Raw genomic sequence first — 17,573 nt, forward strand, 5'->3', positions numbered from 1 at the left:
ACACAGTGTTGAATCAGAGACAAGGTCCCCACCTAAAGCAACTAGATTCTTTCTCACTTTACATTTTATAAGTACATCTAAGACTGCGGTGAATTATTTACTTGAAGCTGATTTCCACTTCCCTTCCATTTTCTGGTACATACTCATGAGCAGAGACAAGATAAAAGAGGAAAAGAGGAAGGAAAAAAGAGTCCTGGTTCACCAGTTAGGGAGTTCTAAAAAAATTTGGAGCTGCCTATATGTGTTGTGGTTTTTGCATAAGTGCAATCAAAACTAACTGCAGATATCTTCAGTATGCCAAGATGCAGGGACAGTGGAGGGTTAGTTGTAACAGGATGGGTTTCAGATTCTGACAGTACATTTTATGGGTCTAGTGTAATTCCCCAGTGTTACTGTAGATAGTAATCCGAAGATAATCGATCCTAAGGGTTTACATGGGATACTTTAAAATAGTATTGTGGGAGGCAAAAAGATAGATGATTGATGATAGATAGATAGATAGATAGATAGATAGATAGATAGATAGATAGATAAAAATAGTATCCTAATCTCCCTCTGGTGGACCCCCTATTTATCTAACAAAATACTAAAAGTATATGATATTACTGTAGTTAGTTGACCACAGAAATTAAGACACTTTTCCCAGAGTGATTAAATTCTACAATTAGAAGTATGATGAAAGGGATGCCTGGCTGGCTCAGTTGATGGAGCATGCAGTGCTTGATCTTGGGATTATAGGTTCAAGCCCCACGTTGAGTGTAGAGATTACTTAAAATGTTTAGGGTACCTGAGTGGCTCAGTCAGCTGGGCATCTGCCTTCAGCTCGGGTTGTGACCCCAGGGTCCTGGGATGAACATCAGGCTCCCTGCTCTGTGGGGAGCCTGCTTCTTCCTGCCTACCACTCCCCCTGCTTGTGCTCACTTGCTCTCTCACTCTCTCTCGCTCTCTCTCTCTGTCAAATAAATAAAATCTTAGAAAAAATTTTAAAATTTAAAAAATAAAATGTTTAAAAAAGTAGTATAATGAAGGGAATCCAGGTCTCTGATCTAGTGGTTGGTTGACTTGTTGGATTTTGGCTTCACTGCTGGGTTAACACTTGTACTCACACATGATGCTTTCAGACAAAACGCATGTTGGTGGAGAAAATGGGACATGAAGCAGTGGAACTGGGCCATGGAGAAGCAAACATAACTGGCTTAGAAGAGAACACCTTAATTGCCAGCCTCTGTGACCTACTGGAAAGAATATGGAGCCACGGCTTACAGATCAAGCAGGTATAATCTCAGGAGGTCCTGGTGACATGGCTGATTAGGAACGCTGCCCAGAAATGTACAAGGAGAGGCACTTAGTAGCTTAGTTGGTTGAGCTTCCGACTTGATTTCAGCTCAGGTCATGATCTCAGGGTCATGAGATTGAGCCCCAAGTTGGGCTCCATACTCAGTACATAGTCTGCTTGAGTTTTTCTCTCGCTCTGCCTCTGCCCCTCTCTCCCATGCTCTTTCTTTCTCTCTCTAAAATAAATAAGTAAATCTTTAAAAAAAGAAAAAAAGGAAAAGAAGGAGAAAACAATATAAAAATTAAAGGTTATGGTTCTTTGTCACAGGATGACTAGAAATGCACCACAGGCTTTTTAATTCCAGAAAAAGAAAATAAAACCCATGATTAAGAGGTGGTTTGGGGCTCTTTCATGGTAAACAGGAAAGGATAAAACAGCACATTTACTGCAGAGGTTATATCCTCTTGATTCCATTAAGTGTCTGCCTTCGTCACTGTTCAGGAAAAAAATCTGTTAGCCAGAATTAACAGTTCTTTACCATTTTAAGTTATGTAGTTATTCAGGGTAGAAAAATTCAGGTAGTTTCTTTGCTTTTGTTTCTCTTTATCTCCTATTCTGATTTTTTTCTTCTGTTGTGGGCATGTTCTTTCTTCCTCCCCTTTGCTCCTTCTCCTCTGGCTCCAGTTTTCTTCCCTAGTTGCTATTCTGTACATCCAAATATATTTTGTATATGGATGTACACAATTAAATTCTGTGCTGCTAGAGCCTTTTCATTCTGTGGTTACTAGTGTGGCCAGTGTAGATCGTCCTAATTATATACAACTAAGTACCAGCTTAGCTGAAGTCAGAAAGCTCCGTGCCTGTACTCTGGCCTTTTGTTTAGCTGCCTTTCCCTAGGCTGCTATTAATCTTTCCAGTGAGGCAAAGGATGACACCCATTTCACATGAAGTGAGTTGCTCAGAATATCACACAGATAAGAATGGATGAGCTTGGATCTCCAGACTTCAAAATGACCATTTCAGTGTGAATGGTTTTGATGAGAAATTATTTTTTGATTAATTATATCTTATAAAATGAAAAATTTTTTATACCTTATAATTTCAGGGGAAATCAGCTTTGTGGTCACATTTAATTCAGTTTCAGGACAGAGAAGAGAAGCAAGAGCACCTTGCAGAATCGCCAGGTGAGAGTTCATTGATTATTTCTACAGAACTGGCAGCAGTAGAACCTGTGAAGAATCAATACCATTTGGCTTTGTCTTTACCTCTCTCTCAGGCTGAAACTTACCCATCTTGCCAGTAGTGAGATAAAGTAGAAGAAGCAATATTACTTACTAGCTGTGAGACCTTGACCTTTCTGATCTTCAGCTTCCTTATCCACAGGATAAAGGAACTAATATTAAGCTATGTAAAACTATGATGTTAAGATAACATGTGGAAACCCCTAATGAATTGTAAAGGATCATACAAGTATACCTTAACTCTCACCAGTGTTAAGGTGTAGTATATACTGGATTTTTTTCTTAAAGAGGTTTTATAACCATCATTAATAATCTTTCACAGAAAAAAACATGTATGTATATGTCTCAAAAGTCTTCAGGAGTCAGATTTCTTCAATTTATCCTAAGACATCACATGTTAGAAGTGTTAGTATACTTTTACTAATTAGAGTTACATAGAGTTTCTAGATGTGCTGCCTTCTATGTATTTTTCTTTATGTAAAATAACTATCTAGGGTTGCCTGGGTGGCTCAGTTGGTTAAGCAACTGCTTTTGGCGCCTGGGATCGAGCCCCACCTCGGGCTCCCTGCTTGACGGGTAGCCTACTTCTCCCTTTCCATAGCTTGTGCTCTCTTGATCGCTCACTCACTCTCTCAAGTATATAAAATCTTTAAAAAATAATAAATAAAATAACCATCTAGTTCACAAAAAGCAGTAGTAATGGTGGAAAGCTAATAAGAGATAAAATGTTTTATAGTGAATCAGCTATTTGGAAACCTTTTCTAAAATAATGGGTTATTTTAGATATTCAGAAATATTTAAATATTTTTTAAAATATTTTTAAAAACTCATAAGCCAACCACCAGCTTAAGTATTGCAAATATGATTGAAGCATACCCTATTTCCATTCCCTCATTGCAATACTACCCTAAATATGGTATTTATTGTTGGAAACCTCGTTTTTAAATGTATTTGCTGAGACAACTAGGAATGTGAATTTGATACTAGATTATCCTGGAGCTCCACTAAAGAGAATATCAAGGTCCTAATGTCCTAAGATATAATTATATTTGTAAAGATTGAGATTAAATTTAAAAGCATTTTCTAGTATCCATCTCTTTGCCCCATTTTCTGTTGAAAAAAGTAAAAATGCATTGGTGTATGCCCTATCTCTGTCATTTACTTACGTTTATAGAAAATTTAGCTGTTCGGATCATAAAACCGTAACCAAGGTAGCTTACCCTAATTAGAAAAAATAAATTCCTAGGAAGTAATAGCCATTTGTAGGATGAAATTTTGGAAAACTGAGCCTAGTTAAGGCAGGGAGATGGAAACATTTGGCTCTTTTGCCAAATGAAGCATGCGAGAATGTGCCCACCTGTTAGAGTGAGCAGCTGCCAGGCAACACCAGCAATTTCATGGCTTTGGCTGGTCAAGTGGTGGGTGGTTGAGGTAGCGACCAGAGACTCAGCTGTTTGCAGTGGCCTTTTATTGGCCAGTAGTAGGACCAGCAAAACTCTGAAGTCAAGGCTAAGAAGTATCAAATGTGTTAGAGCCTCATGTAGTCACTATTTATGCTGCACTGTCAAGTGTTGATGAAAGGCTAGTGACAAAACAGTGAACACACACAAAGTATGAACACAGGCTAAATATTTTACTGGTCCTAAGTAGGATTAATGTAAGCCATGAAGCTTTTGGAATCAAATTTACTGTCTGTAGGAAGGGTGGGTTTTATTATAAATATTGCTGTAACACTTCTGATGATTCAGCCCACGAAGTTAGGATTTTAAAATATGACAGTGTGAAATATATATAAAAACACTAACTTGAAAATAAAATATTTCATTATCGAGAAGCAGTGTGTTCTAATTATATGGAAATTAGCAGTTATTGACTTTTCTGCTTTTAAATCTGGGTGGATTTTTTTCCCAAAAAATACTCTTGTTTACCAACTGTTAAGCATCCTAATTAATGACAGTAAACAGTCTGTATTCTCATATTAAGGGGAGATCCTCTATGTACTTAGAAATTCACAGTAGGTTTGAACACACGGCTGTTACTAACATTCAACCAGGATGAGACTCGATGATAGATCATTACTGTTACTTCAGAAGCAACACTAAACAGGAGTCAGAGACATTTTAAGGGTTGTAGACAAATGGAAAAAGTCTTTCTTAGCAAGAAAACCATAGCAGGGTAGATTATCTTAATTTTTTAAAATAGACTTTATCTAAATTTTATTTAACTTCAATTAAATCCACTAAATTTTAAGTGGATTTTTAAATCACTCCTTGGCAAGGAGTGGAGGAAGATGCAGGAGAGAGTGGAAATACTGCTTTTAAATGGTTATTCTGGGTCTAGCTCAAGAATTTTGAGATACTCTTCAATTATCTTCATCAAGATTTTTCTATTAAAGAGGTGCTTGTGTGGCTCAGTCAGTTAAGCATCTGCCATCAGCTCAGGTCTTGGTCCCAGGGTACTGGGATAGAGTCTTGCTTTGGGCTCCCTCCTCAGCAGAGAATTTACTTCTCCCTCTCACTCTGCCCTTCCCCCTGTTCATAGGCTCAGGCACACACATGCTTGCACTATCTCTCGCTCGCTCTCTCCATCTCAAATAAATCTTTAAAACATTTTTTCTGTTAGGGGCACCAGGCAGTTGGTAGAGAGTATGTAGCTCTTGATCTCAGGGTTGTGAGTTGAAGCCCCACATTGAGTATAGAACTCACTTTAAAAAAAAAGTTTTCTATTAATCGCTTACTTGCCTGTAGACTCTAGATGATTCTATAAAAACAATATATACAGTCTCTGCTCTGCAAACTTACTGTGTAGCAGCTTTGATTCAGGCAGATACACAAAAGGAGTTTCTGCAGCTAAATATTAAGTCTACAAGTGTTTATGTTGAAGGAGAAAGTGGCCTATTATATTTGAGTGTGTTGAAATAAATAGTAATATATGCTTGCATTTAAGTGGTGTATAAATTTCTCTTCTGGAGTAGATTCCATGGAAACCTTCTCAGAGTTTAGATCTCTAGGTGAAATGTATGGCTTCACGCATTAAATACTTTCTGCTCACAGGCTTCTGAACTGTTCCCTCCAAAGTCACTAATAAACTACTGTATTGCTTTCCTGGCTGTCGTATTAAAGTACCACAAACTAGGTGCCTTACACAACAGAAATTTATTGTTTCACAGTTCTGGAGGCTAGAAATCCAAAATCAAGGTGTCAGCAGGGGTGGTTTCTTCTGAGGGTTGTGAAGAAAAACCTGTCCTCCGCTCCCCCTCCTAGCTTCTGGTCATCTCAGAAATGTCTTGGGCTTTAAGTGGCATATTCCACATGTCTTCACATCGTCTTTTCTCTACTCATGTCTATCTTTGTACCCAAATTTCCCTTTTATAAGGTCACCAGTCACATTGGATTACGGTACACCCTCATGACCTCATCTTAACTTGATCATCTACAAAGAACCTATTTCCAAATAAGGTCAAGTTTTACAGGTCCTGGGAGATAGAACTTCTACATCTTCTTGGGGGACATAATTCAAATCATAATAACTACTATTGCCTACTCCCCTGTCAAACTCCAGCTATCGGATTAGCAGATTATTCACAAATCTCTTTCTCTGGCCCTAGTTCCTATGCATCCATCCTAATGGCCCAGAGGGACCTCAAATTCAGCACATCTGAAAACAAACTAATTGTCTCAGCACCTCTCCCTCGGTCCCTATTAGGCTTTCTCCCTTCTCTCCATGTTATTTAATGTCATCAGACTCTTCTCTCAAGTTTAGAAGCTAGAAAGTCATTTATAATATTAACAGCCCACTGGACATGACATCAGAATACTCTGCCCCTTTTGATGAGTATATACAATTGAACAGGATTCTTCACTTCTTTGAGCCTCACTTTCTTCATTGGCAACATTAAGATTAACAAATCCAAAGGAAAGTAATAACTCAATGAGATTATTTTTATTAAATCATTTTATATTTATACTTAATTTTTTTTTTACTCTTGAGTCTTGCTCACTTTCTAAATCAAGTCATGAAGTTCTGTGTCTTTTCCCACTACGTATTTATACTCTTTGTTCTCTCTGGCTGGCACAGTCTTAGTTCATCCATAAACTGGCCTTTGAAATAACTTCTAGCTCATCTCCCTTATTTCTCTTATACCATCTTACTGTCACTGTTTGATAACTTAACTAAAAAGCACTCAGGAGCATAGCATTCTTTTCAGAATCCTCTCCCCCTTCCTAGGAATTCTACAGATTTCTCACTTGTCATTTGAGGCTCTGCCGCCATCTGGCCCTAAATAGTCTCATCTTCCTCCATGAATATTTGTTGACATATATGTGGTATGGAGCCTCCACCAGGCCCTGTGGGTATTCTAAAAAAGGATGTGACTGAGCCTCAAGAGGCATATAGTTTAATAGCAGGAGAAAGGTTAAATTATGCTAAGTTTATATTAGATGTTCAGTTTCACAGGTCCTGTTAGAGAGAATAACCTCTAACAGTGTACCTTGGAAAGAGAGCATATTCAGGAAAGATTTCACAGAGAGACAAAATTAAAGCTGAGTTTCGGGGATCCCTGGATGGCTCAGCGGTTTGGCCCCTGCCTTTGGCCTAGGGCGTGATCCTGGAGTCCCGGGATCGAGTCCCACATCGGGCTCCTTGCATGGAGCCTGCTTTTCCCTCTGCCTGTGTCTCTGCTTCTCTCTCTCTCTCTCTCTCTCTCATGAATAAATAAATAAAATCTTAAATAAAGCAAGCAAGCAAACTGAGTTTCATTTTATTTACTGAGAACTTACTTTGTGCCAGGCACTATTTTCTAAGTGCTTTTGCATCTATTTGAATAAGGCACGTATTAATTCTGATTCCAATTTGCAGATGAGAAAATAGACCATGAAGAGGTTAAACAGCTCACCAAAGTCAATGAGCTGCTAAGTTATCTGTAGAGTTTGAGAAAGCCATGTTCTTAACTACTGGCTAGAGTGCTCCCAATCTAAAATGCTAATAAATAGGCTATAAACAAGGAGAAAGATAGAGGAGTGTTAAAGGGTGAGCTAAAGACCTTTAACAGGTTGCAGGAGACATGAAAAAAGTACATCACATGTTTAAGAGACATTGATCAGGGAAGAATGGGGGAAATAGGGTTCCAAAATAAAATTCCCAGGGCAGCCTGGGTGGCTCAGCAGTTTAGCACCACCATCGGCCAGGGCATGATCCTGGAGACCTGGGATCAAGTCCCATGTCAGGCTCCCTGCATGGAGCCTGCTTCTCCCTCTGCCTGTGTCTCTTCCTCTCTCTTCTCTCTTTCTCATGAATAAATAAATAAAATCTTTAAAAAAAAAAAAAGAATTCCCAGAAAATGCTTAGGTCTATGAATGCTCTTCTTATGGATGCTGCCACTCTTTCATTGTCAGGCTCCTCTTTTATCAATTAAGTGTCTTGCCTGCTCTCTGCTGCTTCCAGAGGCACGACTCCTTCTCGTTGTTTTGTCTCCCTCTAGCCAAGTTGCTGATTATGGTTTCACTTCCTTTCTCCTGCCTCATAATCTTTTTTTCTCTTTTCCCTCTTTCAACCTATTATCACTGATACGGCCCTCTTTCATGCCATCTAATCATCTGGAGTGTAGAAGTGTTCTCTGAACTATTTCACTTTCTCATCCAAACAGAGAGATGTACTTTCATTAACAACACACTTAAATAGTGAGAGTCTTGGGACACCTGGCTGGCTCAGCAGTTGAGCATCTGCCTTGGCCCAGGGCATGATCCTGGAGTCCCGGGATCGAGTCCTGAATCGGGCTCCCTGCAAGGAGCTTGCTTCTCCCTCTGCCTATATCTCTGCCTTTCTCTCTCTCTCTGTGTCTCATTAATAAAAATATTTTTTTTAAATGGTGAAAGTCTCAGACAGGAAGATTAATCTAGCATATTCCCTGCAAATCTCTGGAACAGTTTCCTTGGTGCCTGTTACCTCCTAGGTATCAAGATAAAACAGTGCTTTTAATAACCCATTGAAAACTCCATCTGAAACTGCCATGACAAATGGCCCATTTATCACCCACCTGGTGTGGAAGGCCCTCAAAAGAACTGCCTTTAGGTTGGCCTGGCCACAGTCTCTTTGTCCTGGCAGCCCTGTCCATACTCATTCATACCTGCCAAGTATTAGCCTAGCCTTTTTCACCAGCTGCAGAAACGTGCAGATCCTAATATAACAGAATGTACAGTGCCAGCTTTAAACATACCTGTGTGTTTCCACACTATACCCTAGCCCCTCTAAAGTAGAGGGAGAAAGTGGGATACCTGGGTGGCTCAGCAGTTGAGCGTCTGCCTTTGGCTCAGGGCGTGATCCCAGTGTCCAGGATTGAGTTCTGCATCAGGCCCCTTGTGGGGAGCTTTGCTTCTCCCTCTGACTCTCTCTGTGTCTCTCTTGAATAAATAAATAAAATCTTTAAAAAAATAAAAACTGAGAAATGTGGGTTTAATATACAGTAAAGCCTACCTCTTAAATTCTAATGCTAACAGTGTATTTGTTAAGTGTGATGTTGCAATTTAGTTTTCATTTACAGATAGGAAAATGGAGATAAAGTACAGAGATACAGAACTCCACACCATCTCATTTAAAATGAGATTGAGCACTCCAACTTTATACGTTAGCTAACAATTGATTGCTTAGTTATTGCTATAAAAGGGAACAATCTTCCCTTTTACAAATGTTAACCATTCAAGGTCCAAAGAAAATGACTCATAGACATTATACTTGTGAATGTCCACTTAGATTACTCACTTTGCATGATGTTTATTCTATACTTTGGATTCTGAACTTTGAAGTAGAAATTTACCAGGCTGGAGAGCCCAGACTCAGATTTTCCATTTTAAACACTCTTTCACAATATAAGGAAATTATATGATTGCTTTCTTGCAGTTACCCAGAGATTATTAGAATGAATAACTTTAGAAAATGACTGGTCCTCATGGCCAAAATTTGCACACATTGCATTATTTGCTAAGTGGGCTTTTATGATTCATTTTAAATTTCCAAATGCAGCCCCTGATTAAGTAGAAAGAAAATAGCTGTTTTACTGTATTAATAAAGTAACAACATTCAGGGGGAAAAGTTTGAGCTTTTCTGTTGTCTTTAAAATTTGTTCTTTTCAAGGTAATTTTAAAGTATTTATTTATAGAATGTGAACCATGTAGATATTTTTTTTGTCCTTGCTATTATTTTTCTAATACTTTGCTGATATTTTTTTACATAGTTGCCCTTGGACCAGAAAGAAGAAAATCTGACTCAGGAGTTATGTTGCCAACACTCAGGGTCTCTCTTATCCAAGACATGAGGTATATATATATATATATATACACACATATATGCACTTGAAGATAATTGTCAAATATTTATGGCTTTCACTTACATTGCTCAATTAATTATGACTATGTGTATTTTTTGCTTACATATTCTGAAGAAAACATTTTTTGTAATCTTGCTTATTTTGTTTTTATACTATTATTTTTTCCCTGACATTAAATTCAAAGGGAAAATGGAACTGAGAAGAGTTTTAAAGTAGCTAAATTATTTTATAATTTCTTTTGTTCAGTTTTTTAAAACCTCCTTAAATACTTGCTGCCCACAGACACAGACCAAAAAAAAAAAAACTGCAAATGATGACAGGTTACTTGGCAGAAAGATTACTGTCAGGTAGGTTTAATTTTAAGCAAATGCAAATCTGAGAATTACCATTTGCAATTTTTGGTCTTAGAAATTGTTAGAAAGCATGGAGATATATAAAATAGATTTACTGAATGAGGAAGACATGCTTTTTGTCTTTTAAATATTTTAGGTACAATACTTAGCTCTTAAAATATGTAGATTTAAAGTCAATGTTAAACCTCAGAACTCTTAACTTTCCTTTTATGGTTTATTGCTTTCGTAATATTAATTATCGAAGTTTATTTGGTTTGTTAGATACTTGCAACTGAAAAGCATAGCTTTTAAGAGTGGCAGCTTGGTATAGCTGCCTACAGAGGTTGCTGTTTCAGCTCTGCCATGCACTAACTATGGCCCCAGGCAATTACTTATACTCCCAGTTTTCTCACTTGTAAAATGGGATAATAATAGTCTTTCTTTCAAAATGTTGGTATAAAGATTTAGTGAGGGGCACCTGGGTGGCACAGTTGTTTAAGCGTCTGACTCTTGGTTTCAGCTCAGATCATGATCTCAGGGTCATGTGGGGGCCCAGTGCAGAGTCTGCTTGTCCCTCTCCCTCCCCTCTCTTCCTCCCCCATCTGTGCACATGCACTCTCTCTCTCTTTTTCTTTCTCTCTCTTTCAAGTAAATAAATCTTTTGTAAAATAAAATGAGGTAATGTAAAGAACCTAAAATAGGGCAGCCCGGGTGGCTCAGTGGTTTAGCGCCGCCTTCAGCCCAGGACCTGATCCTGGAGACCTGGGATCGAGTCCCACGTCAGGCTCCCTGCATGCAGCCTGTTTCTCCCTCTGCCTGTGTCTCTGCCTCTCTCTCTCTCTCTCTCTCTCTCTCTCCTCTCTTCTCTCTCTCTCTCTCTCTCTCTCTCTCTGTGTCTCTCATGAATAAATAAGTAAAAAGAACCCAAAATAGGCCTAGAAACAAATGTGTATTATTACTCAAGCATGTGCATACATATATATTTATTTCTGCTTCTGACTTTATTTATATGTGTATATATATTTTTACATACTACACAGACATTTATTTTTAAACCATGAATTCATAAGGATATTTAGGATTCCGATTCAATACTACAGGGATCTGTTCTCTTATTTGTAATTTCTCTCTCCAATCATAAAAAACTTGGCTTTTATTATCTATAATATATTTCCTTATATGTGCAACCCTCGTATACCCATAAGAGTTTCAGAATTACTAACCTATATCCCTATAAGAAACAGAAGCAAGTTTACTAAATAGGCACAGTGTTTGTGTATTTCTATGCATATTGGTTACTAAATACCTTCCTCCAATGAAAATGGATAGAACTACAACCAAGAAAGTATGAATTTTATTGCATATATATTAAAAACAAACAAAACAAAACAAAAAAAAAAACAACCAGAATATAAGGAGAGCCAAAAATGGAATACAGACTTAACACAAATGAACCTAACTGTATTACAAATGAATAATATAACCACACTGAAGGGAGTGAAGGAAAAAAAGAATACTTCTAAATTCTAGAAACCAGTAGTTTTGCATTTTCACAAACACACACTCATGATACAGAACAGTTCCATCATCCCAAAATTCCCTTGTGCTACTTCTTTTGAGTCATTTCTTCTCCCCCAGTTTCCTGCCCCTGTCATTCACTGATATATTTCCAAGCTCTTCCCACTGAGAGGGCCTAAAAGTAGTAATACCCCAAAATAGCAGTGAGCTCACCTAGCACCCACATAGTGGTTCCTAAATACTTTCCTTCAGTGAAAGAAATTGGAGATCCTTAGAGAAGTGATTTATTCCAGGCCTGGGAAATGGAAAATACAGGATGAAGCTAGTGAATCTTTAGTGTCAAAAAAGTCAGTAAGTACTCAGAAAGGGACATGATGCAATAAAGACACAAGAGCCAGCCTAAAAGAGCTCCCAGTGGCCAAATCTGAAACAGTTTGAACAACAGAATAACAGTAGTACTGCTGGAGTATATCGCATATAGTAAAATAAATATCCATGAGTCTATTATGATATAAAGAACTAAGTAAATAAATGGGAGTAACAGGATAGCTCTTTTGTACAGAAGCCTTCCAGTTAATAAATGTAGAACAAAGAAAAATTTATGGATGAAGGTTTAAAGTGAAACCAGGACATTTGTGTGGTCTCAAAATATTTCCCACAAGAATTTATTAATTATAAGGGAAAAAATAATCTTACAGTAGAGAAACCCAGCAGCAGACACCACCTTAACCAAGTGATCAGGGACACCTGCGTGGCTCAGCAGTTTGGCACCTGCCTTCGGCCCAGGGCATGATCCTGGAGTTCTGGGATTGAGTCCCACATTGGGCTCCCTACATAGAGTCTGCTTCTCCCTCTCTGCTTGTGTCTCTGCCCGTGTGTGTGTGTGTGTGTGTGTGTGTGTGTGTGTGTGTGTCTCATAAATAAATAAATAAAATCTTCAAAACAAAACAACAATAAAAAAACCCAAGTGATCAAAGTTTAACGTAATAAGACATGACACCACGTACTCCCAGATATGATACACCAAAAAGAATAAATCACTTCTGCAGTATTCTTGTCATAATTCTAGTCATAACTTCAATCTAATCATGAGACTACATCAGAAATATCCAAACCAAGGGGCATTCTACAAAATAATTGACCAATACTCTTAAAAAATGTCAATGTCATGAAAGATGGGGAAAGACTAAGGAACTATCACGGACTGGAGAAGACTAAAATGACAAGCAAATGCAATATGGGATCCTGCATTGGATTCTGGAACAGAAAAGGAAGTAAGAGGGAAAGCTGGTGAATTAGTCTGTAGTTCAGCTAATAGTATTGTACAAACATTCATATCCTAGTTTGGTTATGTACGATGTTAACATTAGGGGAAGCTGGGAATACAGGAACACTCTATACTTCTTTTACAATATTTTTGTGAGGCTAATTATTTAAAAATAAAACATATACTGTGTTTAATGTGTGTGTTTAAACCAGGTCTGGTAAAAAGGAAATGTATAGGAACTGTTACACAGACAGACAGGCATAGATAGCTTATTTGTACCTCGAGGGTACAATTCTTGGTACACTGCTGCTCACCTGTTCCCACTGAATGTTTGATCAATGAACTGTCACCTCTCTAATCTAAGCCCAATAATTTCTCACCTGGATTACATCACGGTTCCAATCTTTCATTGCTTGCCCTACTGTAATTCACCCTCCCCATAGGTAATATGGTGATCTTAGAGAATAAAATCCAAATCCCTTGCTCTGTTTGGCAGAGCCTACTTGATCTCACAGCGTTATCTTCTACTCTTCCACCTCCTACCACTTCTTTGGTTCCTCTAGCATGCCTTCCTTGCTTCCTGGCCTGGAGCCTTTTTCTACTTGTTCCCTTCACCTGATAGCTTTCCTCTAATACCTGCCCCAAAAGAATTTCCACAGGCCAAACCTCCTTCTTGGCATTTGCATCTTAGTTCTAATGTTGCTTCCTCCAAGAAGCCAGCCCAGAGCACCTGTTATGAAGCAGCTACCCAGTCTCTCTCTTTCACACCGCTATTTTAATCGCCCCCCCCCCCCCATAACAGTTGAGTTTGGTTTTTTGTTTTTTAGGATTTTTTATTTATTTATTCATGGGAGACACACAGAAAGAGAGAGAGAGAGGCAGAGATACAAGCAGAGGGAGACGCAGGCCCCATGAAGGGAGCCTGACGTGGGACTCGATCCCGGGACTCCAGGATCATGCCCTGGGCCAAAGGCAGGCACTAAACCACTGAGCCACCCAGGGATCCCCTGAGTTTGCTTTTCTGACATTATTTGTAAATTTCATGAGCAAGGGCAATTTATCAGACATGTAAAACTGTTGAATTGCTAGTGTTAATGGAGTCCAACACATAATTGGTGCTCCATTAATTGTTAAATGAAGGATTCGCCTATTTTAAGCTCCATGAGTGTTCATGACGGGTGTGGGTGTGGGTGCATGCACACGCGTGCATGTGCACTCATGCATGCACTCATCTAACATTTTTGCATATATCTTTATATCTTTACCTGATTCAACTGGCCAAACTGCTGTTAAATTATTTTGGTTACAGTTTCAAAGCTTTAGAAAGGTGGTTGATTGCTGAGAAACATTTTACTAACCAATTAAAATTTAGAATATAGAAGAAGTCATATTGCTTCTTAGCTTATTTTTACGGATATGAATCTCAGGCCCAGGCAGGTTAAGTCTAAGACCATATTGCCAATTTATAGCAGAAATGGAACTAGAACTAAGATTTCCTGAACATAGCTCAGATCTCCTTCTAACTAGATGTAAAAATTGATGTCCTGTGGAACTTAATACTTAAGGGTTACTTTGGCTTTCAGTTTTCAGTCTTTGTCTTATAAAAAAATCTGAAGACCCATGAGTATCCTCAAGTGATGTTTTGACCAAATGTTAGATGTTTTTAATAAAACTTGATTGGTTAGCAGGGTACCTGGCTGGCTCACTCAGTAGAACATTCAACTCTTGATTTTGGGTCCTGACTTTGAGCCCCATGTTGGGCATAGAGTTTACTTTAAAAAGAAAAAAAATTGTTTGATTTGCTTTCAAAAAGTGTTTAGTAAGGTGAAAGACATTGCCAAGAAAAGACTTCTCGTGGTTTTTCCCTAACGTTTTATCAAAAACAATTTTAACCATCCAACAAAGAACAGATTTTATAATGAACACAGTATACCCACCACTTAGATTCTACCATCTTTCTGTGGCTTTTTTTTTTTTTTTTAAGATGTATTTATTTGAGAGAGTAAGAACAAGCACATATGTGAGCAGGGGAGAGGCAGAGGGAGAGGGAGACAAGCAGACTCCTTGCTGAGTGGGGAGCCTGATACAGGCCTCCATCCTAGGACCCAGAGATCGTGAGAAGAGCCAAAATCAAGAGGCGGACGCTTGACCAACTGAGCCACCCAGGCACTCCTTTTTTTAAAAATTGTGGTAATGGTAAAAAAAAGAATTAAACTTTTCCAGTTGTAACAAGTACAGAGAGAAGAGTACAATGCTAAGCAAAATAAGGCAGTCAGAGAAAGACAAAAATACCATAGGATTTCACTCATATGTTAAATTTAAGAAACAAAACATGAACAAAAGGGGAAAAAAGAGACAAGCCAAAAAAAACTAGACTCAACTATGGAGAACAGATGGTTAACAAAGGAAGATGGATGAGAGGATGGGTGAAACAGGTGAAGGGGATTAAGAGGACACTGATCATGATGAGCACTAAGAAATGTATAGAATTGCTGAATCATCATAGGGTACACCTGAAACTGATACAACACTGTATATTAGCTTTGAATTGTAAGAAAAAATACATAGATAATAATTATGTATGTATAAAAATAAAACTTACCATTAAGTACATTCACATTATTGTGTGACTATCACCACTGTCCATCTCCAGAACTCTTTTGGTGTTTTGTTTTGTTTTGTTTTTTAAGATTTTATTTATTTATGAGAGACACAGAGAGAGAGAGAGACACACACACAGGCAGAGGGAGGAGAAGCAGGTTCCACACAGGGAGCCTGACATGGGACTTGATATCGGGTCTCCAGGATCAGGCCCTGGGCTGAAGCAGCGCTAAACCGCTGAGCCACCAGGGCTGCCCATCTCCAGAACTCTTATGTCATCCCAAACTGAAATTCCGTGTCCATTAAACAATAATTCCCCTTTCTCCCTTCTCCCCCAGCTACTAGTACCTACTGTTTGGTTTTTTGTCTCTGTGAATTTGACTATTTTAGATAGCTCATTTAAGTGGAGCCATGCTTTTTGTATCTGGTTTGTTTCACTTAGTATTGTACTTTTTTAAATGTTCGTTATCAGATGTTTGTAATGTTTATCCATGATGTAGTATGTGTCAGAATTTCCTTTTTTGGGTAAGAATTCCATCATATATATGTATGTGTGTATATATATATATATGTGTGTGTGTGTGTGTGTGTAATTCATTATCTATCAGTAGACATTTGGGTTGTTTCTATCTTTTGGCTATCGTGAATACTGTGAATATGAGTATACACGTATCTGTTCAAGTCCCTGCTTTTAGTTTTTTTGGGTAAATACCCAGAAGTGAAATTACCTGGTCATGTAGTAATTCCATGTTTAATTTTTTGAAGAACCACCATACTCTTTTTCCACAGCAGCTGTACCACTTTACATTCCTACCAGCAATGCACAAGGGTTCAATTTTTCCACCTCCTCACCTGCACTTGTTATTTTCTGGATTTTTTTGACAATAGCCATTCTGATGGGTGTGACTTCCAGTTTCTTTTGGTATACATAGCAGCACTCTTTCCAGGTCTTCATAGACCATATGGTAGAGTCTCTTCAGCTTTCTGAGCTCAGAAACCAAATAATTAGTAAGTCAAAATAGTCAGACTCTAAGATACTGAGTCCTACTAAGACATTTCCTTCAAATACCTAAGAGAGATGTAAAAGTAAGGGGCTAGAGTTCAGTCATCTGTCAACTCTGGTCACATCTATGACCAGGTAAGAGAGAATCACAGGAAGCCAATGAAACCAAAACATTATTTCCCTAACCAGGTGACTTGATATTCTTTCACTGATATGGATGTTCTCTACCTGGAAGCTAGATAAAAATCAGAAGACTGCTATCTTCAGAAGCAGAGATGTGAAAGCCTAATCACCCAGCTCTGCACTAGTGATCCTCATGTTCATGGGACTGATACCTCAAGAAGCCGTGAAGAAAACACTGTCCGTGGTTGTTTCTCCCTTTTCTCTGCTTCCATTCTCCCCATTTAAGATGATATTTTATATATTGTTTTTCTTATTCAAGATCTGTTTACTTCAGAGTTTTAATTCCCAGTGGACAGGATTATTTTCCTATTACCAGGTTTTTGACAAGTGCTTCATTTTAGTCCTTAATCATTACCTGGATACTGATATATATGTTTTTCCTTCAAGAAAACACCCAAGTGATATCCTAAACGTCGATTTTTTTCAGTCCAGACAATTTAAGAAAAAACTTTCCAAGATTAGTGTACCTTTCTGAGTCAGTGTTGTCTTTTGAGTATATGTCTCTGTTGGTACCTCCTATCTTTCTAGGTTTATCTCTTGAGGCAAAAATGCGCTGGCACTTTGAGTCCTCATAGTTGTCAAGAGTCTCGGCACCAGATTGCTCACTTAGCTTTGAGTCTAGGACAGATATACATAAAGGCTGTCCCCTTTGTATTAGAATCTTAGACAACTCCCCAAGACCTTTTTAGATGCCAACTATCACAAAACTGTCAGTTATAGAATGATTTTTTTGTTCCATAGAGAAAGGCTGGGGATAGTAAATAATTGTAAAGATTATCTACATTTAAAGGAGATTATCATGATGTTGCCAATATTACAGTTTCTTTCCAG

At 38.2% G+C, this 17,573-nt stretch overlaps 1 protein-coding gene across 6 annotated transcripts in view; it reads left to right on the forward strand.

Moving 5' to 3' along the window:
• Positions 1-17,573, forward strand: part of DENND5B (DENN domain containing 5B) — a 199,930-nt gene that overhangs the window by 153,315 nt on the left and 29,042 nt on the right. For all 6 annotated transcript variants that reach the window (XM_072798441.1, XM_072798442.1, XM_072798443.1 and 3 more), the window contains 3 exons: positions 1,122-1,274; positions 2,382-2,460; positions 9,746-9,827. In XM_072798441.1, coding sequence (XP_072654542.1) covers positions 1,122-1,274; positions 2,382-2,460; positions 9,746-9,827 — 314 coding nt within the window. The remainder of the gene's footprint in view (positions 1-1,121; positions 1,275-2,381; positions 2,461-9,745; positions 9,828-17,573) is intronic.

Source organism: Canis lupus, chromosome 25, assembly GCF_048164855.1.
Source record: "Canis lupus baileyi chromosome 25, mCanLup2.hap1, whole genome shotgun sequence".
Taxonomy (NCBI): Eukaryota; Metazoa; Chordata; class Mammalia; order Carnivora; family Canidae; genus Canis; species Canis lupus.